The following is a 24,206-nucleotide window of genomic DNA, read 5'->3' on the forward strand; positions in this document are numbered from 1 at the left end:
CACTAATGGCTCGTGGCTGTGTGGGAAAACAAAGGAGGAGCAAACAGCGTGAACCTGAGAACAGCAGCAGCAGCAGCAGCAGAGTCAGTCTGGAGTTTAAAAGGAAGCAAACCTCCAGTTTCACTCAGTGTGTTTCACTGAGGAGCCGCTGGAGAGTGAAGCTGCTCCAACAAGGACAAAGACAGAGAGGGAGGACATAAAGCTGACAGAACCATGTTCTCCTTCACGTTTCTCTTCCTCCTTGTTCCACATGTGTTGCTGTCCTCGAGACGTGAGTACCAAACTTTAGTCGACAGACAGATATCCTGCTGTAGGTCTCCACGTTTCTAAAGATCGTGTCAGTGTTTTAGACTGAGCTGCTGTATGGAGGCTGCAAACAAACAAAAACAAATTCACCATATCAAACAGTAGTTTAACTTAATTAAAATCAGCACGAAGGGTGACTCTTCTTCACCTGCCCAGGTGTCATTATCACCCCACCTATAATAATTATACCAGGTAACCACAGCAGGTAGATTTTCAAGTTTAAGCTCCGGTGCTTTTATATACACAGCTAATTTATACAGGGAATCAACAGAGAAAGTGTATTTGGATATAATAACTGAATGGGAATATCTTTTTTGTGTATAATGTAATCAGTTAATAACCTGTCATAGCAAGAAACTGCAAGGTAAATTTATTATCTTTTTTTAAAAACACAAGAGTTTAAAAACAAAACTAGGGTTGAGTCCTTCGTGAAAAAACAGAACAATCTGACATCAACGCAAAAAATTATAAAAACACAAGAGGAGCGAGCAGATTTTTAAGACCGATATCATCATGACATGTTTAAGAAAATCATATCTACAGATCAGCCAATATATATATATATATATATTAAGTATTAACATTTGCAAAAATGAGTGTGTATGTTGTGCTATGTGTAGTGTGTGTACTGTTATGTACTTTTGTTGTACTTTGGGAGAAGCAAAAGGAAAATTTCCCCTGAGGTGGGCAATAAAGTTAATCTAATCTAATCCAATCTAATATAATATAATCTAATATAATATAATATAATATAATATAATATTAGCAAGAAAAAAAAATTAGCTTGTGTATCAGCCAGACTAATTTAGCAGTCTATCTCTAATAACAATGAAGTATTGCTCAAAAGGAACCACTATGTCGAGAAACATAAAGAGGCATAGCTTTCATAGAAGTATGGAAAAATCTCTGATGGATGACAAATATATAAATGAAGCGTAGCGCAAATTCATGCAGGACACGGAGTCATAAGCCCCAGCTGTAGTCAGCTACAGCTACATTGCGCTCCCTGGAGTGACTTAGCATGCTGCTCGTTAATGGTTTTAATCAATGAGGAGAATGTTCCTGAATTAAATATATATGATGGTATGTGTCATTATATCTCTCAACCATAATGCTTATATATGCAGGAAACCTTTGATTAGATTGCACTGTAACCAACTCATGAAATAATATCAATAAAAAACACAAATCATAATTGTAGCATTTTCCACTAAAGTAAATCTAGATGCCGTGACACCACGTTAATGTGAGAGGAATCATTAGATGTGATTGTGTACCTAATGGGGGATTACGCTGAGAACAAGCCTATTAGACATGGTGGTGATGCAGCTGATGAGACAAATTGAAATAAACCGTGTTCATCGGCGCTGTCGCATGAAAGAACTCCAAGACTGAGGAAATGATGTGCGAGGAGCTTTTTGTCATGTGTGATGAAAACAGACACATGTAACGCTGCTCTGGCATGTCGATACAGTTTTCATCACCATCTCTCTGCATCTGTCTTCATGTCAGATGAATCCAGTGAGGCTGGAGACAGCGCAGTAGCACATATGTTGGAAAGCTTGTCCAACCGCCCACCTGGAGCAGGCACGCCTAATAAACCTCCACACATTAACCCTCATATCTGGGTGAAGAAGGAGCCCAGTGGTAACATTCAAACACACTGCAGAGGGTTTCTCAGGGGCATCAATCATAAAGGCAAACCTAAAGTCTAAGAGAGGTCGAGGTATGGAAAAGCATTCAAGGATTTTACCGACAAACCAGGGTGACCTTTCTGACTGATCCCACCGAGGCTCCATAAATCCACTTCATTACCGGGTCATAAATATGTGCAGAGCTCCGGCTCTGTTGTGCTGCAGTGCTGCTGCTGCTGCTGCTGCTGTACTCCTCCTCCTCCTTCTCCTCCTCCTCCTCCTCACACAAACACAAAGTTTTCTTACAGTTGGCAAGAAATGTGGACACACTGCAACGTTTCTTGTTGGAAACAGTGTGTTTAAACGCGTAGAGAGCTTTTGCACACAGCGAGAAAAAATGTATTGAAGAAGCAATGTTTTGGCCAATGACCTTCATCGTGCATGAAAGTAGGGATGCAACAGGAAAAAATCACAGTTTGGCGCTGCATGGTATTACACGGATATTCAAATTCATATTATCAGTCACAATGACCCTTAATGGAATGAAAACAAACAGGTTTTTTGCTCGAACAAACGCTTTAATTTAATTTCACAGAATATTTTCCAGAGGATGCTGCATCAGAGCCAAATTCTTTGCATTTTTATATTAATAAATTGGCAATGGGACACAAAAAACACCAATACCAACAATCAGAAAAATGCAGTGTATTGGCCCTGATAATCAGCCTGGCCAATAATCAGTGTATCCCTATCAGGTATCCTGTGATGAAGAATTTTCACTTACAGAATTCAATGAAGGTGTGACATGAAGAAAAGTAAAGGCACATTGAAATTTTTTTGTGTGTGTCCACCCCCCCAGACGTCGCAGTGATCTCCCCTCAGGATCCCGTCCTGCGTATCGGCTCCAGTCTGACAGCCACCTGCACTCTGAGCCCCGAGCTCGGCCTCGACTCCAGCACGTTGTACTGGACCCTGAACGGGATGCGTCTGTCCAGCAGCACCTACAGCGTGCTGAGCCCCGACACCCTGAGCGTCACCCTTCACAACCTGGACGGCTCCCAGCAGCAGTCTGGCGACAACCTGGTGTGTCATGGAGCTGATGGACACGTCCTGGCCGGTTCGTGTCTCTACGTGGGCAGTAAGTGGAAGCTTCTCTGTCTCCTCAACAGAATTATTATTGTTTCATTATCATTTTTCTCTTCATAAATGTGTGCGTGCTCTCCAGTGCCTCCAGAAAAGCCAGTTAATTTAACATGTTGGTCCCGCAACACGAAGGACTTGAGCTGCAGGTGGAGCCCGGGGGGCCGTGGTGAGACCCACATCCGAACCACTTACACCCTCAAGTACAAATTGAGGTGAGCGCCCCAGACCTGCTGCAGCTCACAGGTGATCACCTCGTCCAACACCGCTCAGGTAGACTAGCAGTAAATGCTTAAGTGCATTAGTTTATCATCTGAGACACATCAGAGGCTGCAGTGTGCCTTATGTAGAAACAGTTAAAGATAATCATTCGGTGTCTCAGAGACAAACGTCAGAGTTTATTTTGGTCGCTGTGTTTCTGTCCAGGTGGTACGGGACAGAGAGAGAGTGTGAAGACGACGTCACAGGGAAGCAGCGGTACTCCTGCCACATCCCCCGCAACCTGGCCCTCTTCACCCCGTATGAGATCTGGGTGGAGGCAGCCAATCAGCTGGGCTCCGCCACCTCTGACATCACCACCCTCGACATCCTCGATGTAGGTGGGTGAATCAAACACAAGTATTACCTTCTCTCTTCTGTCCTGTCCACTCATTTCTTGTCATTTCCTTGTCTTTTTCTTTTTCTTTTCTTCCCTTCATTTATTGTTTCCTTTCCTCACCTGTCCTTTCCTTCCCTTTCCTCTAATTCCTTTCCTTTCCTTTCCTTTCCTTTCCTCTCCTTTCTTAATTTCCTTTCATGTCCCATCCTGCCTTTCCTCTCCTGTCTTTTTCTTTCCTTTCCTTTAGTTTTCCTCTCCTCTCCTCTCCTCTCCTCTCCTCTCCTCTCCTCTCCTCTCCTCTCCTCTCCTCTCCTCTCCTCTCCTCTCCTCTGTTTGACTATTGTTTGTCTGTAGATCTCCTACATATGGCTAACACACGTCTCTGGAGGAGAGGGGATTTATTTTTATGGTTTGTTCCCTTCAACCCGCTGCTGTAACAACATTATAGGTTCAGGCTGAAACTCTCAAAGATAAACTGTTTTGCTGTAAAAGTTAACCGCACTTCAGATGCCTCTCAGGTTAACGAGACCTATAGCAGGTATTCCTTACAATTTCCCCAGTGCTAACCTAATATTGTAGTGTTGTGGCCACATTTTGAAAGCGGTGTTTGTCGTCCGTCCCTGAGCTTCCTCTCCCTCCGTCAATCATTGTATGATGCATTGCACTGCCTCAATAACAGAAACTACAAGCTCACAGAGTATTTTTCCTCTTTGTCTCTTGAGCTGAATGCGACAGCACAAATGAAGTACGTCGGCATCACACAGCAGCCGCAGATGATGTCTGAAGGTTACCAGCAGGAAACTCTTTACAAGACATTTAATAAGCTCCTTTCTTTGCCTCTCGTGCTGTCGTCTCCTTTATCTTTCCCTCCGTCTTCCTCTCCTTCAAAGCACTTGATTTGTTTGCATCCTTTATTGCCGCAGGTAAAATGTTTTGTTTAATACTTACTGATGAAGTACAGACTGAACTTAAACAAAGCCAGTCTGCACAGGAGGAGAACTTTATCTGTCAGCTGAGTTTTTATATATTCAAATGAAAAAAATATATTAAACTGTAAAAAAGAATTTCTGGGAACAACTTTTAGGGGTCCAGACATTTCATGGTAAGTAGGTGGTTATTAACATATTTGAAATTAATCTCACCTAACTCACCTAAAAATTATTGAAAATTACCCCAATATTATTTAATATTAATATTCTGCCATTTTCCAGGCCCTCGGCAGGCCACTTACATGAAGTGAGCCGTGCAGCTTCACTTACAACTAGTTTCTGCATAACTGTAAATAGTAAATTCAAGTAATTCACTCACACACACAGAGTTATTATATGCAGATACTGAAATGATTAGAAATATTAACTTTTTTCCCCTGCATTTCATTTATTTGCTAATATATGCATCTCAAAATGTAAAATAAGTGACAATTTATGGTCGTTTACGGAAGCCCTAAAGGGCCATGCATTCATACATTTTATTTCCTCCGTTTTCCCGTGATAACGAGTTAATTTCATTTGTTTTCTCGAGATCTCGAGTTATTATCTCGAAATAACAGCTGCCGTTTTCCCGAGATAACGGGATAATTTTCTTGAGATCTCGAGATAACGAAACTTTGCTTTCCCGAGTTAACGATCTTGAGAAAACAAAACGATAGTGTAGTATATTAAATCATTGCAGGAAACATCATTCAGTGTATCAATGTCAGATGAGCAGGAGCATATCGATCACCACGTCACATATCTTTTCAATCAAGGCCTGACACAGGCTGAAACAGCATTATGCCTTGCTATTACAGATAATATACACATTAGTGTGCGTAATCTAAAAAGACGGTTAGCAAGGCTTCAGCTATATCGGCAGCGCAATCTAAGTGAGCCTGATGTCGTCGTTAACTACATAGCTGACCAGCTACGAGGTCCCGGGCGTCTCCATGGATACCGGATGATGACTGAGAGACTAACTGACATGCCATGCCACTTGTGTGTGATGGAAATCTCAGGCCTATCATATCACAGTCATTATCTCGAGACCTCGAATTAATTATATCGTTATCTCGGATAAACAAAGTTTCGTTATCTCGAGATCTCGAGAAAATTATCCCGTTATCTCGGGAAAACAAAGTTTCATTATCTCGAGATCTCGAGAAAATTATCCCGTTATCTCGGGAAAACAAAGTTTCATTATCTCGAGATCTCAAGAAAATTATCCCGTTATCTCGAGATCTCAAGAAAATTATCCCGTTATCTCGGGAAAACGACAGTTGTTATTTCGAGATAATAACTTGAGATCTCGAGAAAATTATCCTGTTATCTCGAGATCTCGAGAAAATTATCCCGTTATCTCGGGAAAACAAAGTTTTATTATCTCGAGATCTCGAGAAAATTATCCTGTTATCTCGGGAAAACAAAGTTTCATTATCTCGAGATCTCAAGAAAATTATCCCGTTATCTCGGGAAAACGACAGTTGTTATTTCGAGATAATAACTCGAGATCTCGAGAAAACAAATGAAATTAACTTTGAAAATTATGAAATTATCCCGTGATAATTTGGTTAATTAAAATGGAGGAAATAAAATGCATGAATGCATGGCCCTTTAGGGCTTCCGTAGTCGTTAACTGTAAGTGAATTGAGATTTAGAAGAACTGTTCCACAGTCGGACTGATCTGACCTGCAGAAGTTGAACAGAAACCAGCTGGAAGTTTCCTGGAAATGTCTGTTTTTCAGTATCTGTTTTCATGATGGATTTTACTGACTGGCCTTTTTTTTGTTTTTATTCATTGCATTCAGGAAATTGATGTCCTTTGAGAGAGACTCGCTTGCTTTCCTTCAAATGAGGAACTGAAATTAAGGAATCTTGCACAAAAAACAGAAATAAATAAATAAATAAATAAAGACTAATTTAAACTTGTATGGCAACAGATGGCATCCTCACTGTAAAGAATGATGTTATTTGATGTTTGTCTTCCCTCAGTGTTACAGTGTTCACTGTTGGTTTCATATCTCTCTTAAGCTCAAACCTCTTCGCATTCTGTGTCATTGCCACACAAACTTTACATCTGCTGTACACAACTTTTTAAACACTTGTCCTTGTCCGTGCAGTGACTACAGACCCTCCTGCCAACGTGCAGGTGAGTCGTGTCGGCCACCTCGAGGACCAGCTGACGGTCCGCTGGGCCAGCCCCCCCGAGCTCAAGGACGTCCTGTTCCAGGCCAAATATCAGATACGCTACAGACTGGAGGACAGCACTGAATGGAAGGTGGTCCACACACACACAAACCCGCAGACTAACACGCTTTCTCTGCAGCTATGACACCTCTGAGACAGCTGTGGAAGTATTTGAGGTGCAGCGCTGAAGTTGCTCCTGCTGCAGCTGTCGCCTCTTGCATATAAAGCAAATAACACTTGTGTAAAAGCCTCGACTGGTGCTTTTGAGTCTTTGCTGGCAGATTTTTGAAAGCTGGCTTTGATCCAAATGTGCAGTAGTGGAGCAGTTCAGAGACATCACTCCTTCAAACTGCTTCTTTGAGGTTTTCTGCCCACAGCGTCTTGCTATGTGTTCTCTGCTGTGCAGGTACACACCACATGTCTTTTGATTTCTGGATTCAATATTGAATGAGAGGATTGAGTAAATAATGTGGCTAAGGCCACATTCAATATTAAAGCAAAACAAAGTTTAAAATATTAACAGTAAAGAAAAGATGCTGCAAATATTTCTGTTTAGTTGAAGTAAACAAGAACTGACCCTCTTACTAGTGTTAATTTTGGCAGCCATTTTAGATTTAGTCATAGACTTTTAATTGGTCAAAATGTTTTCTCTTTAAAGGAGCAATGTGTAAGATAAGGTCAACATTTAAGTTTAAACCATTCGCAAAATGAACTAACATCATCGACAGCGTGTGAAGAAACAACAGTGTTAATGTTAAGTCAAAGATGTCTATGTATTGTGTTGTAGAGATGAAGTTAGCATGCTAACCAGCTAGCCCTGGCCTGTTCCTGTCTTGTAATACCACTTTGACAAACTCTAGGGCCGCTAGCACCACAGCTAACTGAGACATTAGCTAATGGTAGCTAACTACAGCTAATGATAGGCTAACGTAGCTTGTTAGCAAATTAGCCACAAGTTGACGTAGCCGACTGCCCAGTAACACTGACTTAACGTTAGCAAATATATATGCTTATTTAATATTAGGACTTAAAGTTGGCTAACTTGTGGTATTAAGAGCAGGGTGGTACGACTTCAAGTCTCCCTTTACTGCATTTCATGGGGTTTCCTTTCCACCGAATTATAAATTAAATGTGTCCATAAATCTCTTTTTTGTGTCGAAGCAATCATGTAGTTGTCATTAACTTTCTATCAGTTTGGGACAGCATCACCTTGGATTCTGGGAATCTGCACACATCAATCGATGACATTGTTGCATTGTTAATATTCTGACAGACGGGCCAGAAAGTTGGGGAATTTTTTAAACATACCAAAATATCAAATGTGTATTTTCCAGTTCATCAACTTCCTGTCTTTGTCATGGAAAAAGTTGACGAACATTTTTCATCCTAGTTTTCGTTAACAGACTTAACACTGCCTCTCACAGGTGGTGGACGACGTAGGCAACCAGACGTCATGTAGGCTGGCAGGCCTCCAGCCCGGGACTGTCTATTTTGTCCAGGTGAGGTGCAATCCAGTGGGCATCTACGGCTCCAGAAAGGCCGGCATCTGGAGTGACTGGAGCCACCCGGCCGCCGCCTCCACACCAAGCAGTGGTGAGTCCTTTGCCATGAGATAGTTTATAGAAGACTGTATGAACAAAGCAGTGCCTGTCTCTTCTGGTCATTCAATACAAAAACCACCACATGTTTAAAAGCAGAACTGTCTGTTCTTTCAATGGCTTTTAAAATGCTTCCCAACTGTCTGTGATGCCCACAAATCTTTCTAATAATCAACCTTTCATCGCCAATTAAAGCCAGAAAAACAACGTCGTTATCCTCGTTTCAACATCCTGAACAAGAAGATCCAAACCGCATGTGACCCAGGAGGAACCAAACATCAATAGGCTACATACCTTGATAGAGATCTCTCAGCAGAGGATTAGAAGGAACTGCAGAGAGCCAGGGGGACATTTGATAGATTTTGGATGTCGGCTTCAAAGATTGATCAAGTTAAAAAGCTGGTTGTCTGTCCGCGGCACACACAGGGCCTATAAAGTTTGAGTGGAAGCAGGTTTGGGAGCAGGAGGAGCAGATAAGGAGTTACATTGGTCGTGTGGTATTTACTCTACAGAGGGGGGAAGTCGTTATCGGGCTCTGTTGTTCGCCATGAAGAAATGATTGTCGCAGAATTTCAGTAGCCTGTCTTCTTCAGAAAGACAAGTGTGGTACATCACCTCCACATTAAAATGAGAAACGTTTCTCTTTGAATCAAAGATGGCTGACCAACCGCCATCCTAACAATACAATTTATATGGACCCTAAGATAACAACACTTGCTTCGGATGTAACTTAGAAGGAGTTGCCCCAAAGGATTACACTGCAGCGGTGACCTGCCAGCTGAGGCGATCTGCTCGACCAATTCCAATGGGACTCATTGACACATCAAAACATGTGAATACCAGAACTCCCCTTTAATCAATTTCGTAATATTAATCCACTCATGATCAGTACTGCTTTCCAGAGAGATTTGGATACTAATAAAAAATAAACAACAATATGATTATTAAAACATGTCAAACGATAAAAACAGCCAAATAGATACATTAGTTAAAAGCAGCTCTATATTTTTTTAAAGTAGTATGAGGGTATCTGTTTTATTAGATTTTTCTCCTTTTTATGGGATTGGAGTTGATTTTCCTTCCTCTGGGAAAACGCTGACTGCACGAATAAGTGCCGAAAACATGTCAATCATATTGATGCTGACACATCACATGGTGAGCATCTACACACCACCTTGTACCAACACTTGTCCCGACTATAACCTTGATGCTGTTCTCTCATCCTCCCTCCCCTCTCCCCTTACCTCTTCCTTTCCTCCCCCACACTCTCTCTTTTGTCTCTCCTCTCCTCCTCACCCCCCCGTCTCCCTCCCTTCCCAGAGCGGCTGCAGAGCGGCTCCTGTGATCCCAAGCCCGGCGAGCAGAACTCCACCCTGCGGCGGGAACTCAAGCAGTTCTTCGGCTGGGTCCGCAAGCACGCGTACGGCTGCAGCGGCATGTCGATCAAACTGTACGACCAGTGGAGGGTGTGGCTGCAGAAAACGCACAGAACGCGCAACCAGGTAGGTAAGCAGAATCTCTCTCTGTCTCTGTCTCTGTCTCTCTTTTCATAATCTCTGCCGAGCCACTCTCACAAACACAAACAGCCACTGCTGCATTGAAGTCCTGAGTTGAATTTCTGACCCTGCCTTTGTTATGCCATGTGGTCAGCATTTTTTTTTTGTTTTTTTCACAAACACAAAGAGGACTGATCTCTCTTGAACTGGCTCTGGGAAGTTTCAGTCCAGACTTTATGATCAGGTAAAATGTGCGGTTTTGCCTTTACTGGCCCAGAAGTGAAGGCATAAAAGTAGATATGCACTCGGATTTTATTACATATTTTAACGATGGAGACGATGACCACATCAAAGAGAGGCGAACATGTAAATGTAATCAACAGCCCGCTGTAAATGTGCTCCTTTTGTGTTTTGTTTTTCTCATGGCGTGAGGAGCCCCCTTCACAAAAATAACTCAGGCCAAATGGCACGCAGAGCCCCGGCATCGTCTGAGCGAGAGCAGCCACATCCTCCTCTGCTTCAGTCCTCGAACTCACAGAAACCTTCACTCCACCTGACTCAATTAGTTCAGCAGTCTCCAGGTTTTTGTGTTTCATAGGGCACACGCTGTCTCCTGAATAATGTCTTTGTTCACAAACTGTGACAGGCTCCCATTGATTACCCTGAGAGGTAAGGAAGCAGGGGGGCAGGAGAGCAATACCTCGAGAATAAGAAAGGGATGATGCAAAGAAAGAGAAGATGGGACGAGATTAATGTGACAGCCAGATGGAGAAATTATCCTGATGATTGTAAATGACATGGTATCTCCTGCTTGAATTATCCCAGTATGAACCATCTGCTTTTGTCTTTTCAGATTCTGCAAGACGATAATTCATAGCAGCGCCGCCCGGCACCACTGTGGTGTTTTAATTCAAGAACAGCATCAAGAAACACTGACAGTTAACTGGCCCCGAGGGTCCCGGCTGTGCGAGAGGTCCAACGCCCTCAGCCTGACTGCAGTGCTTGGTCACAGTCTTGAGTTTAAAGGGCCCGGGTGGAAGATAAGTGAGACAATGCAGCCCTTTTTCTGCCTTTTCCGCTGACTGTTAGATCTGTTTGCACAAATACATAGGCCCTCAGTAACTGCACTTTTATTGTGGGGAAGAAAAGTTATTGTAACAGAATGTACAAAACAACCCCGACCCGCCTGTTCCAGGTTAAGACGTGTTTTGTTGTAAAACTGTGGACTCTGAATGAGATTACAGGGTTATGATTGTTATGTATCTCGACATCCATTACTGTTGGAAATAGTGCTGTGCAGGGCTGCAACTAATGACTGTTTTCTTATATTAGATTACAACGGACACAATTTGTCTTAAAAAAAGAATAAATACGACTCCAAATCCCTCAAAACACACCTCTTTAAAACTGCCTGCAACTTTTAACCCCCTCTTTTGATGTGTCCTTTTACGTGTTTTCTTTTTGTTGGTTTCTTTGTGAAGCGTCTTTTAAGTATTTTGAAGAGCGCTATACAAGTTAAATTTATTATTATAATTAACCCATTCCACATGGTGAGGGTGTCAAGTGTCGCTTTCAGAGGTCCTACAGCAACATCTTTAAACCATCTTGTTAACCTGTTATTTTAAATGTAGACCAACCGAGTACATGTAAGTTTAACAGTAAACAGTAAAGATTGATGAAGGTACATCCAGGTACTAAACTTACTCAACTGTTATTACAGGGTGGAAACAATTGTTTCATCAATAAAATGTCTGAAAAATAGTGAAAAACACAAGTAATCATTTCCTGAATGCTGAGTTGACACCTTCGAATCTTTTGTTTAGTCCGACCAAAATCCAAAAATATTCAATTTATGATGGCATAAATCCAAAGAAGCAAAATAAACTACAACCAATTAATGTTTGGCATTTGGTAACAACAAAGAAATGAAACACTTATCAAACAAAATTGGCAAACGGCAGATCATTTTTCTTTCGATCGGTTAATCTATTGTTTCAGCTTTTGTTCAGTGAAACCGAATAAGCTGTCTGAATGCAGTAATCTCGCACCATACATGCAGTAAAATCAGATAGTCCTGAACTCCAGCAGCGTTGGTTGTGTAGCAGTGATTGAATATCTATAAAACATGGCTCACTACGTGTAACTTGTATATGACCGTCCTGAGTCTGTGTTTGAAGACGCTTTCATACCATTTATATTTTTATAACTGCATATTTAAAGAATGTTTTTTTAATCTAAGTTATATTCTTTTACTGTACCAATAATTCCTCTCACAAATACTGTGTATAATGTATAAAACAGTCAAACTTGTTTCTGAAAGTCTCTTTTATTAAAATATACAGTTCATCGAATAAACAAAGATTGCTGGATGAGCCTCCAAGAATTATTTACACAAGTCTTCACAGCATAAAAAACAAAAGGAAATAAAGATGGTTTCTTGTTTTTTTTTTTTGCTGATGCATACATTAACTCAAACGCATGCCTGCAGATAGAAACACATGAAGCCACAATGCGAAAAGCCCCCTGGGTGGAAGAAGACTGCAGCAGCGAGCAGGGTGGGGCCGCAGGGGGATCAATAAGTGCAGCCCGAGGAGTCCAAGATGGAAGTTGCAGCAGAGTGGAGTTGATCTGTCAGCTCGGCTGTCTGGTGATGTGAGAGGGCGGCTGCAGGTCTCCTGGGAGCCACCTGTCAATCAGACTCCTCAGAGTCATACTTAAAGTCCTGCATGATCTCACTCAGAGCCTCTTTGTTCTTGATGATTCTAGACAAGGATTGAGCCCAGAAAACACAACAAATTAGTGATGACATGACAGTTTTAACAAACAAAGGAAAGTCTGTTAAATTAGGAGGAGGCAGGAAGTTCTGCAGCAGACAGCAGGCTGATAGTGAGTGAGTGGATCGGTCAGCAGGGAGCTCACGCAGTAAACTGAGGGGAGGTAATAGCTGCTCTTACTCGTGCTTGATCTCCTGAATCTTTTCTTGACAGTCTTCGTCCTCCGGGTGATCCTGGGCCCGCTGCCTGGCCAGCTGCAGCTTGGCTGTCTGTTGAGAAGGCACATCAGATAAGAGTTATGCAAACCATTCATCAGTGGAGGATGGAGACGAGACAGACGATGAACTCGAAGATAATAGGAGCTTTATGACGTTACTGGCAGAAAGGAAGTTAAGTAAATGTTATAAAAAGGGAGTGTATTTATATGAAAATTGCTGCATATCACCTCTGAACACCAGATGTGACTTTTCAAGAATGTGGGAAGCACTGAAGCATCAACATTTTAACACCAGGCTCACTCAAAACATGATGAACATCACAGACAGACTGCAGCTTTCATGAAAGCAGGACCATTTGAAAGAATGCATCGTCACTGAATGATTTTAATTTAACTGAAATCAGTGTTTGTTGTGCAGTCGGCACAGAAAAGCCCTGAATAATCTTATCAGCAGCAATGTGGACTTTTTACCTTCATAAATGTTGTTTAAAACATTTATGCTGCCAGAATAAAAAGTCCCTTAGTCCCCAACATAACAGCAGTAAAAACAAACTGTACTTGCACAAAAACTCTGCCTCCCTGTGGTGAAACAGAGGAGCTGCATCAAATGAAATGATATTCATGGTAATTAATATGGGAATAAGTTCAAAACATCAATAGTAAACAAAAGGGATTCTTGTAAAAGGTTATAAACCAATACTGATATTTAGTATTACAGTAAAATAAAACAAAGAAAAAATATTAATTTAACTAATTTGTTTTAATTAATTACTTTTAATTTAATTCTCCAATACACTGGTCATATAAACCGTACATATAACAAAAGAAATTAATCGGAAATTAGGAATATTATTCTCCTTTTAAGGACGATTTGAGTAATTGTGATTTGGACTCGAGTCAACTCAACTCACTGTTGCAACTTGACACAACGTGTCGACTTGAGACACGATGACTCAAATGACTTGTCTAGTTTCATGTTTTCATTAAGTTTTTTGTCGTCTGGCCGTCAGTATTTCACTCTTTAAAAGTGATGGGGAGGAAATATTTGTGATGGAGAATAAATAAAGGTTTATAGATTAATAAAAATGTAAAGTCTTATACATTTTTTTCTTTCCAGTTTCCAGTTTAAGATGTTTGAGTGTGTGTGTATTTATCATTAGTCTGTATCTAAAAATCGGCTGATTATATAAGATATAAGATAAAAATGTATTAATCCCAAAGAAATTTCTTGGCCTACAGATTGCTCAAAATTTCAGCAACATTATAATAAAAAAGCAAAAACACAATAGAGAAATAATTTACAAAGTGTAAAAAGGAGTAAATGCTGACATCAGACAACAAAAAATAAGATAAATTTAGGAAAATAAGTAAATTACAATAAAACAAAAATAGAAAAGGTAGAATATGTAATAATATTGAGAAGTAATAAAAGGTAATAAAGTGTATATCAGGAATACTGCACCTGACAATGTAAAAGTAGTATTTTATTTAATACTGACAAGAGCAAAGTATAACTGCGTATGATATTCAATTTCATATTGCACATTATATTGTAAATACAGTATTATATCACCTTCACCTTCTACTTGTAGGTGAACCAGTGTACGCCCAATTTACTGTTAAATTTATTGTTATAAAAATGTTCCTTATCTTGTAAACTGCAATCTTGTGGCCTCCATCTAAAATTGGTACAGAGAGCGTTTACCTACCAGGTCAAGTTTCTGCTTCTCTTTGCTCTGCAGCTTTTCTATGTGCTCAGAAAGGTCTGGCCTGTCGAAGTCGTGGTGCAGCTTCCCCTTGATCTGCAGCACTTCATTGGAGATGCCAACGAAGGCCTGAGTTATCTCATGGACCAGCTGCCTGTAGTGGTCGAAGTCATAGTGGGGCCCCGTCCTCAAGTAGGCCTCGTGCCCTCTGGAGGCAGCAAAAACATCACCAAGAAATACACGAGCAGAAATGAACGAGGCGTATAATAACATGTCTCTGTGTCTGAAATCAAGAAAATTGATCCCTGAATGAAATAACAGTGACAGTGTAGTAGATTATATCCAAACTTACTCTTCAAAGAGATTATAGGTCTCCACCCGCTCAGACTGAAGGTGATAAAACCTCTGGATCAGGGCTTTAAAGTCTGTAGGGACCTACAAGGAGGAAATCACATTAGACACATTTAATACATAACATCTAGTGAGGGATGATGTATGAGAGATTTAACAGAATATGAATCCTCCCTAGAGGGATTACTACTATTATCATTGCTGTGGTTCAAATCAAACGTGTGAAAAAAATATATTCAGGCTGAATATTATGAAATCTTTGCAAATATAGTGACTTTATTGTGTTTTTGCCTTTGAACGCTTTTTTCCTGTTAGAGCTCTCATAACCTGTGAAGTTGATGTACTGACTTGTCAAGTTGTTATTAGTGTTAATCAAGGGGAAGTAATACAAAGGCTTATTACACGAATAATCTGATTTAACTACAGTAAAGTCTCGGGTACCAGGCAGCTGACTGACTCTGGTTAAAACACCACAACTTCAGCTTTGGTAGCCAAGTTACCATTAGCTTAGCTTAGCTTAGCACGTGTAGAAGTGGCAGTTTTAAGGCTCTCAGACATTAAACTGTTGTATAAAATGTCAGATACTCACCATGATAACCTGCCGGGGAATTGTGTCGCTGAGTTTCAGTAGTTTATATCACAGACATGTCAATATTTTGTGAACACAGGACGTTGTCTCTCGTCAGTGTGTGAATCGGCAGCCTGCACTGCCCTGCTACCCGGAAGTGACGATGCTGCGCTGTGTGCACCGTTGGATTTCAAAATAAAGGTTCTCATGTACCGTAACAACAGACCTCCACTGTTCCTTCTGTAGCCTCCATTGACAAGAGACAGGCTGTCTTGTTTAATGAATGCAGTTCAAACACAACTCTTTGTTTTAACTAAATGTTTGTGACCAGCCTTAGTGCTACATGTGTAATAACACTTCCTGTGTGTGACAGTTTACCAAGATTAACCCAGAGCACCTTGAGTGTTAAAGGAGACATATAATGCTTATTTTCAGGGTCATAATTTCATGTTGGGTTACTACTACAATAAGTTTTCATGCTTTAATGCTCAAAAAAAGCATTATTTTCTCAAACTATTAAGTGCTGCAACACTGTATTTCCCCTCTGTCTGAAACGCTCTGTTTTAGCTCCTGTCTCTTTAAGGCTCCTCCTCCTGAATACCCAGTCGGATCTGATTGGTCAGATCACACACGCCTGACCCAGCACTGCTGACACTAAAAGAGTTGCTGTGCTAAAATCAATTATTACGAGCCAAACTAGGCATAAATTGTGTAACTGTGTGACATGATGACATGACAAGACACAGAATTAAAGTGAGACCACTGACTTTGACCTTTTTAACTTTCAAGATCTTCTAAGAACATGTATAAAACACTGAAGGAAAATAAAAAACAAAAAAGCATAATAGGTCTCCCTATAAAATATAATACAGGTGATTACAGAAACTGTATTCACAATGTAGATAAAGAGTATTGGTCAAAATAAAGCAAATATGAACAAAACTTCTCTTTGTACACAGATCCAAAATCAATATTTTACACATTTGCATGCTTGTAGCTCCTTCAAATGTTTGTTGTTTGTTTGCTGTAGTCATCTACAAATTATAAGGAGCAGAGTAAGGTTTAAATAAGTTCATATAATTGTTCCATAAGGTAAAATGAATGAAGAAGTGAATACTAGGAGTAGACAAATTATCAGCCCTGGCTGATGCAATTTAAGTTCAAGTAAAAAAAAATTTATATATATATATATATATATATATATATATATATATATATATATATATATTCCAACCACAAAAGTCTACATGAAAAAAGAAATGGACAATATATCTGATGGAACATAAAACCATCAGAAAAAAGCATAAAATATTAAAAATAATCAGTGAAATTTCACCAGAAACCTAAGTGCAGTAAAATACCTGAGTATCCAATAAAATGCTGATATATCAGAATAAAAACATATTGTGTAAGAATGAGTAAAAATATGTAAGGTGTGTGTGTTTGCATTAACTAAGGTGTCTGTTAGGTGCTGGCTAGCTGTAAAGCAGTCTGACAACAGGGGGTGGGAGGGTGTTGGTAGTGCTGAGTGCAGTAAACATATGAGTGAAGTCATTTTATTTTTCTTGTTACAACTCGTGTTACTGATGAGGATCACAAACTGGACCTTGCTGCTGATTTATCTTCTGCTTTGGTGACGGTTTTATTTTGAAAAGTGACATAAAGCCTCCAGCAGCTGACTGCCACTGACCAATCAAATGTCTCTCTTACACAATTAGAAACAACACTGATGTGGTAATAAAAATGTACAGACAACAATTTTTGAGAGTGATGTTTTATAAGCACGACATCTTGACGCAAACGCCTCCACAATAACACCTGAGATGTACACAGATTACCTGTTGCTGCCTCTCATTAACTAACACCCCCATCAGCCCCTCCACCGGAGCCTGATCTGTCTGCTTTGTGTTTATGCGATTAGGAAGCATTATTCCAACATGGAGGAAGGGGGTCGTGGAGCTACTACTGTGCAGACGCGGGCACTCCTACGCCTTCAGTCTCCCTCCGCCGCTCATTGGTCCATTCAGCATCTTCAGCACCACGCAGGCTGAACAGCGACACACGGCCGTGCAGCTCTCACCAGATGAGGATGCCGAGCGGCGGACGCTGCCCTCCACGGTGACAGTCACACTTGTTTTCTTTTCTTTTTCTTTCTTTTTTTTTTTTTTTAAAGCCCTGATGCGATCGTTTCACCAGGCTTTACCAGATGTTGACAGTCGGTTTATCTGTCTCTTTCCCTTTTGATCGGAAATCGCCTCCCTGTGTCGTCTAACTCTGCAAGAGGAAGCTGTTTTTTTTCCCTTCTTCTTTTTTTTTTTTTTTATCTCTCTCTCCCATCACAGATGCTCCGACTCCCAGGTTGTGTTGGTTTCACCGGGTTTCCCTCTCGTCGAGTCGACAGGCATGACGGACAGTAACGCCGCCGCTCGGGTTACAGGCAGCGGCAGCATCTCATGTCCAGTGCCGCATCAACAAGCCTCGCCGCCCGACCACCGGGTCCCCCTGCCGGCGCCCCGGTGTCCGCCGGTCCCCCGACGCCTCTTGTGACATGACAGCTCGGGGAAGGAAGAAGAGGATCAAGGGTTACAGGCAAGGGTTCCTGCAGGGATCCTTGAGGAGAGGGCGCACGGAAACGGACAGTGAGGATACAATCATATCAGAAATTCATGTGATACTTTATTAATCCCTGCTGGGTGTTTGTCTTGTGGCTTGGAGCCTCCAGAGGGGTCGGAGCCCGGGACATGAGCAGGGCGGCCGCCTGCTGACACAGAGGGACTGAACCTGGACCCTGGACCCCCCCACCACCCTCCTCACTCAAGCCTTATTGTGATTGTGATCGGGGCCTACAGAGTGGTAGCACCCACCTTTGCCTTACAGCTTCATCTGATGCACGGCCTCATAGTGTTGGTACTGGTCGAGTCCCGGTCAGCAGCGCTGCTCCCCAGGCCTGTCGGGCTCTCTTGGCTGCTCCTGACCATCACCTTCACCTGCACAGCCATGGGCTGCATCCAGAGCATAGCCTGTAACAAGTCGCGCATCAAGCGGGAGAACATCGTGGTGTACGACCTGTCCGCCACCATAGACCACTGCCCGACTGTCATTGAGGAGAACTCGCCCATAGTGCTTCGATACAAGACGCCCTATTTCAAAGCCTCGGCGCGGATTGTGATGCCCCCCATCCCGCGCAATGAGACATGGGTGGTGGGCTGGATCCAGGCGTGCACCCAGATGGAATTTTACAACACCTACGGAGACGTCGGCATGTGAGTTCACACCTCTGTCACCCGCGTCCCCATCCAACCCTTGTGACGTGCTTTCAGATGCAACATTTAAAAAATAAATAAATAAATAAATAAATACAGCGTGCGTGACAGTGCGTGAGGGTTTGGATGCATGCGCGCACACTCTGTACAATAACATGTTCCGCGCTTGTGCATCACGCAGAGGAGCATTTGTGCACGCAGCAGGTTAACTGTGCTTCATTCAGACGCCCACCGACAGATTCTGTTCCTGTGACTTTGGCACCCAAATATAAAAGCTGCTATTAAAAGGAGCTAAACAACAGTTGATGCTCTCACACTCTGAGACATGTCCTCCCCCACCACACACACACACACACACACACATACACGTATGTTATCTGGAGGGCATATGTGAGGGGGTGTTTAATCCTGGAGTGGGTGGGCGTAGGGGTGAGAGGATATGGGGGGCTTAGGGTGGCTTGTCATCAGATTTGGTCATGTAAGCACAACAAATAGATGGAAGAGGGCCACCAGATGACAAAAACTGTTGGGGGCACACAAAGAGATGATGTTAATCCACTGACACACTGAACCACTAGATATCACATGCAGCCGGCTGTTGCAGTCTGACTTCAAGCTCATGTCTGGATGCGATTGTTGAAGCCTTTGTGAGATGATCTTGTTGCTTCTGTTGTTTTCCTGGTAAACAAAAAACACAACTTTTTATGCTTCAGACTTAAAGGAGCATGCCGACAGTCCCTTATCATTTTATCATCCAAGATTGAAAAAAGTGGAAAAGTTGGCACATTTCATCTCCCTGATTTGGCAAAACGACAGCCACAAACAGTAAAATGCAGAGAGAAGCAGCATTTCTACACATTTGGAGTTAAAACTTAGTAGGATAGCTGATAATTAATTGACAAAACAGAGGTATCATTTTCTGTTTATCCACTAATCAATGCACTGTGTGCACTGAGTGAAAGGGATCTCTTTTGATGTCAGGACTAATTATTTTCAATTAACAGCTGACAGACCCAGAAAGTGATTATTGCTCATCCAAGCAGTGCGATCCAACACTTGAGTAATGTGTGAGAATGTACCTGCAGTTTATGTTGGTACAAACTGACTGATTGAGGCTTTAAAAAGCAAACTTAACAGTAGTTGAACACTTTTTTATTATTATTATTATTTCCTCCAAGCAGTGGAAGGATCACCCATAATTGTTCCCCTCGTGGATCTCGTGGATATTGTGCGTTTAAGGGAACACAGTTACCCAGAATTCTCCATTGTTTCCAGTCTCACACTGTCTGTCTCCTCTCAGGTCGAGCTGGGAGCTGCCTCAGCTTCGAGAAGGTCTGGTGAGGGCCATCAGCGACTCAGACGGCGTGAGCTACCCCTGGTACGGAAACACCACAGAAACTGTCACCATAGTGGGCCCCACCGCCAAGCCATCCCGCTTCATCGTCAGCATGAACGACAATTTTTACCCCAGCGTCACCTGGGCTGTGCCGGTCAGTGAATCCAACACGCCCCTACTGACTAACATCAAAAGGGACCAGAGCTTCACAACCTGGCTGGTGGCGCTCAACACCACGTCCAGGGAAAAGATCCTGCTCCACACCATCAAGTGGAGGATGAGGGTCGACATCGCCGTGGATCCGTCCCTGCCTCTGGGCTCCAGGGCCAGGCTGGTGGGCCGGGTGCATCAGGACCAGCCGCGGGTGTTGACCCGCATGGAGCCCATCCCTCCGAACGCCATGGGGAGGCCCAACGCCAACGACGCCCAGGTACTGATGTGGAGGCCGAGGAGAGGACCTCCGCTCGTCGTCATACCGCCCAAGTAGAGTGTTGAGAGCATCGGATTGGCCGTTTGTTACATCACATCAGAGTGCAGCGAAACGGCTGAGGAGACAATCAGACGAAAAAACAAAAAAAGAAGATCTATAATCAGGCCGAGGCTTGAACTGTCATTGGCACAAAACGGAGTCTTTTAGCGTGTAAAATCTTGAGGGGACAACTGCCTTAATTCCCCACCGCTGCCTTTGACGATCCAGAAAGTATGTTGGTCTCTCCTTCAGGTGCTGTTGAGCTGTCCTGGCCTTCACTCCAGCCCAGCACAAATGAGCAAAGCTAACTCTGGTGCTGGGATTTAACTCAAACCTGTACTGTAGCTACTCAGGCCCAGAAAGAAACGATCAAGCCTAAACACAGACCCTGTTTAAAAAGGTTCTTCAGCCTTAATGATGACGTAATACTGGCCTGCTCTGTACTGTGCAGTGAAGTGCTGATGTGTAAGAGTGTAACCAAGGAAAGGTGTTCGTGTTTATGTGTCATGCAGGTCGGACAAGTTTATTCATGACGGACAGAGATAAGTATAATATCAGCTGAGGTGTTGGAGATGGTGTGAGTGTGGGTGTGCAGGCATGTGTGTATGTGTTTGTGTGTTTTCTATAATGGAGCCCCAGGGTTGGGTCCGGGCTTGCTGCTTTGTCACACCAGACTGCCTCACACACAGACACTGACACACACACCAGGGCCCTCATTTGTGACAACAGACAGATTGTCAACATACACGCATCCTCAGAGCTACTTTTCTTTTTTTAACATATCACATAAAAACGTTGAAATCACAGCTTGGATTTGGTGTTGATGCACACGATTTGTGCAGCGAGAAGAATTTTAAATGAAGCCCTGCAGCAGGATTTTTTTTTTTATTTCAAACACAAATGGCCAGTTCATCCAAGCTGCAGAGCTTCTCGCTCCCTGCCTTTTGAAAGCCAGCGATGCCTGTGTTGATGACAGCCTTCTGCAGTAAAAACATGATTTTGTCTTTCCCAAGTCCAATCTGATCGGCTTTGTGAGGCGGAGACGCAAGGTTAATTTATTTTACAAGTTATAAAAGGAGTCTGTCTTCGGTTTGTCCTCTGCAAGTGAAACAATACATATTTATCCAGTCAGTAAATGTTGTTTAAGGACACAGATTGTCGTGAAAGATGATTACATTTACGTAAGAAGATTTAAAGGGTACCTACACCAATTTTACACATTAAAGTGTGTTTAAAGGTCTTGGGGAGTACTGCTACATATGTGAAAAAAGTAGTATAAAGCCTTTTGTGGCTCCAGAGGAAGCAGCTTGTCTACAGTGATGTCACTCAGTCGCATTGTGGGTAATGAAGGAAGCAGAATGCGTGGAATACAAAAGGTGATCTCTCTCATCCTACTGTATCGATTTTGATCCTTTAAACTTTCCACAATGAGTCCAACTTCTTTAAAAGGAGTGCAGTACAGACCAGTGGACGCGTTTTCAAAACCTGGTGCCTACATTACCCACAATGCAACTTTGCCGCTGAGTGACATCACTAGAGGCAATTTTTCAGATTACATGCAGCATCCTCTGGAGCCGCAAAAGGTCTCATGTTCATGTATGCAGCAGTACTCCCCATGACCTGTAAACACACTTTAATATGTAAAATTGTGAAGTTACCCTTTAAAAAAATCAGTTTACCTGCATTACAAAAAAACATAGCTTCTCACTTACTTCTAGCAGGATTAAGTATCTACCAGTGAGATGTCTGGCTCCAAGTTGGAGGTGAAGGAAATATCTTCAGTGATCACAGCTTTGACAAACTGCTTTTAAACACGACAACAGCTCTGTGAGGCTAACTATTGCTTACTAGCAGTATGTACAGCTGAGGCTGATGGGAATATCTTTTTGCAGGTATTTGGTCATAAACCAAAATTTAGACTAGAAGAAAAGTCAGTTAATAGCCAAAGTAACTACGATTCATCCTCTGAGCACCATGGATATCTGAGCCAGATCTCATGACCGCCCATCCAGTAGTCGTTGAGATATTTAACTAAAAAGCGAGAATGTAAACCTCATGGTGGCGTTCGAGGAATTAACGAAATAACTGGCATATACACTAAAACTTCTATGAACAATGAATGTCTGTTCCAGGGATGTTGATGATTATTTTATATTACTGATGATTAACAAATAATCGATTGCTAAAGGCAGCTGACTATCAATTAAAGAAATTCCTTCATAGCTGCACTTTGTCGTTTTGGGGAAGAAATTTTAATCAGAAGAGAAAAATCTTCATTAACTGTTTTTTTTATGCCTAGACAAACTAAATAAACAAACTGACCTTTAAGGACAACAATGTTTCATACTGTTTTACTTTGTTTATATTTGGCGGACCCTGCCACCTTTCTAGCTTCAAACAGTGTTCTGGGGACCTTATTTTCCTCTGAGAACAGCTTGTTTATTCAGTTATTTAAAAAAAAAAAAAATCTGAGTTTGTATAATTACTTCATTAATATTGTAAATATTAAAATTCATAGTTTGAATTTCTTCTCCGAAACTAAATAGTGCCCCTTTAATTGGATTCAAATGGTTTATTGTGACATATTTTAACTTTGTAAAAAGAAACTACAGCTCCTGTAATATTGGATATTGCACTTGGCCATATTGCAATTACAATAATATTTCGATTAATTGTTCAACCCAACCAGGAAGCATCTAGGACACGCTGAAATACATTTCAAAGCATTGACGCATTCAGCTGAAATGACATTTCCTTCACCTACATCACACTGAATGGTTAATCAAAGGGACAGACATCTAAAAACCTGAACTGAAACATCTGCGTGCCTCGATTCTGGTAGAAGCAAAAAAAAAAAAGTGCTTTGTTTGTAATTTGGTGAACTGAACCTTCAAAGATTGGTGCAGTATTTGGTTTACACAGACATACAGACTCTCCTGTGCCATTTTGATCTTTTATAAAATGTGTTTTTATGAAGATTCACGACTGATGAAGGTGAAACACCAGAGTGCAGCTTACAGAACATTTCACAGTCACGTTGAATCTGAAAATGTTGCTTACCCTTTTCCAGGCCGGTCTATAGTACGCTGTGTTTCTGTCGGTGCACACTCAGCGAGCCGGTGAAATAGATCATGCTGAAGTGCTGAGCTGGTCTAGAGGAGACAGAGATGAAGAGAGGCGGAGGATGTAACCACCTTATCTTACCCATGCTGCTCATTACTCCTGGTGCAAACCGAACGAGCCTTCACACGCAAACACACCCACACCTCACTTAGAACGACACTAAAGCCGCGATCATCTGAAGGAGTGTCCTGCCTCATCATATACTGTAGAGGGCGTGGACATTAAATATTTTAACCACATGCTGATTGTAGCCATGACACAGGAGCAGTTAGTGAGGTGAACAACATCTGAGAGCTCACGTTGACAATCAAGGGAAACATCTAGAGCAGCACTTTAAACTGGAGAATCAAAGTAGGTGATCTTTAGGATTGAGGCTTTTATAGGGTGAAACAAAGCGGAAACTTTTTCACATGTTGCCCCGATTAAAATAAAGTGTTAAGAAAAAAAAATACATTCATACTTGACA

The 24,206-nt window shown here is 41.9% G+C and overlaps 3 protein-coding genes across 3 annotated transcripts; 2 read left to right on the forward strand and 1 right to left on the reverse strand.

Annotated features, from left to right (window-relative positions):
* Positions 1–213: 213 nt before the first annotated feature.
* crlf1b (cytokine receptor-like factor 1b) lies at positions 214–9,990 on the forward strand. The gene is made up of 7 exons (XM_073476430.1): positions 214–271; positions 2,800–3,078; positions 3,166–3,295; positions 3,507–3,679; positions 6,773–6,930; positions 8,264–8,432; positions 9,758–9,990. Exons 1-7 carry the CDS (start codon positions 214–216, stop codon positions 9,988–9,990), a joined length of 1,200 nt encoding a protein of 399 aa, XP_073332531.1.
* Positions 9,991–12,240: 2,250 nt separating this feature from the next.
* rex1bd (required for excision 1-B domain containing) lies at positions 12,241–15,692 on the reverse strand. The gene is made up of 5 exons (XM_073476586.1): positions 15,571–15,692; positions 14,983–15,065; positions 14,634–14,838; positions 12,888–12,976; positions 12,241–12,695 (listed from the first exon to the last, which is right to left on the reverse strand). Exons 1-5 carry the CDS (start codon positions 15,571–15,573, stop codon positions 12,623–12,625), a joined length of 453 nt encoding a protein of 150 aa, XP_073332687.1. The 5' UTR covers positions 15,574–15,692; the 3' UTR covers positions 12,241–12,622.
* Positions 15,693–18,435: 2,743 nt separating this feature from the next.
* On the forward strand, positions 18,436–20,635 carry fam78bb (family with sequence similarity 78 member Bb). The gene is made up of 2 exons (XM_073477163.1): positions 18,436–18,812; positions 20,113–20,635. The coding sequence occupies exons 1-2, from the start codon at positions 18,436–18,438 to the stop codon at positions 20,633–20,635; spliced, it is 900 nt and encodes a 299-aa protein (XP_073333264.1).
* The last annotated feature ends 3,571 nt before the right edge of the window (positions 20,636–24,206 follow it).

The sequence above is a fragment of the Pagrus major genome, chromosome 11, assembly GCF_040436345.1.
Source record: "Pagrus major chromosome 11, Pma_NU_1.0".
Classification (NCBI taxonomy): Eukaryota; Metazoa; Chordata; class Actinopteri; order Spariformes; family Sparidae; genus Pagrus; species Pagrus major.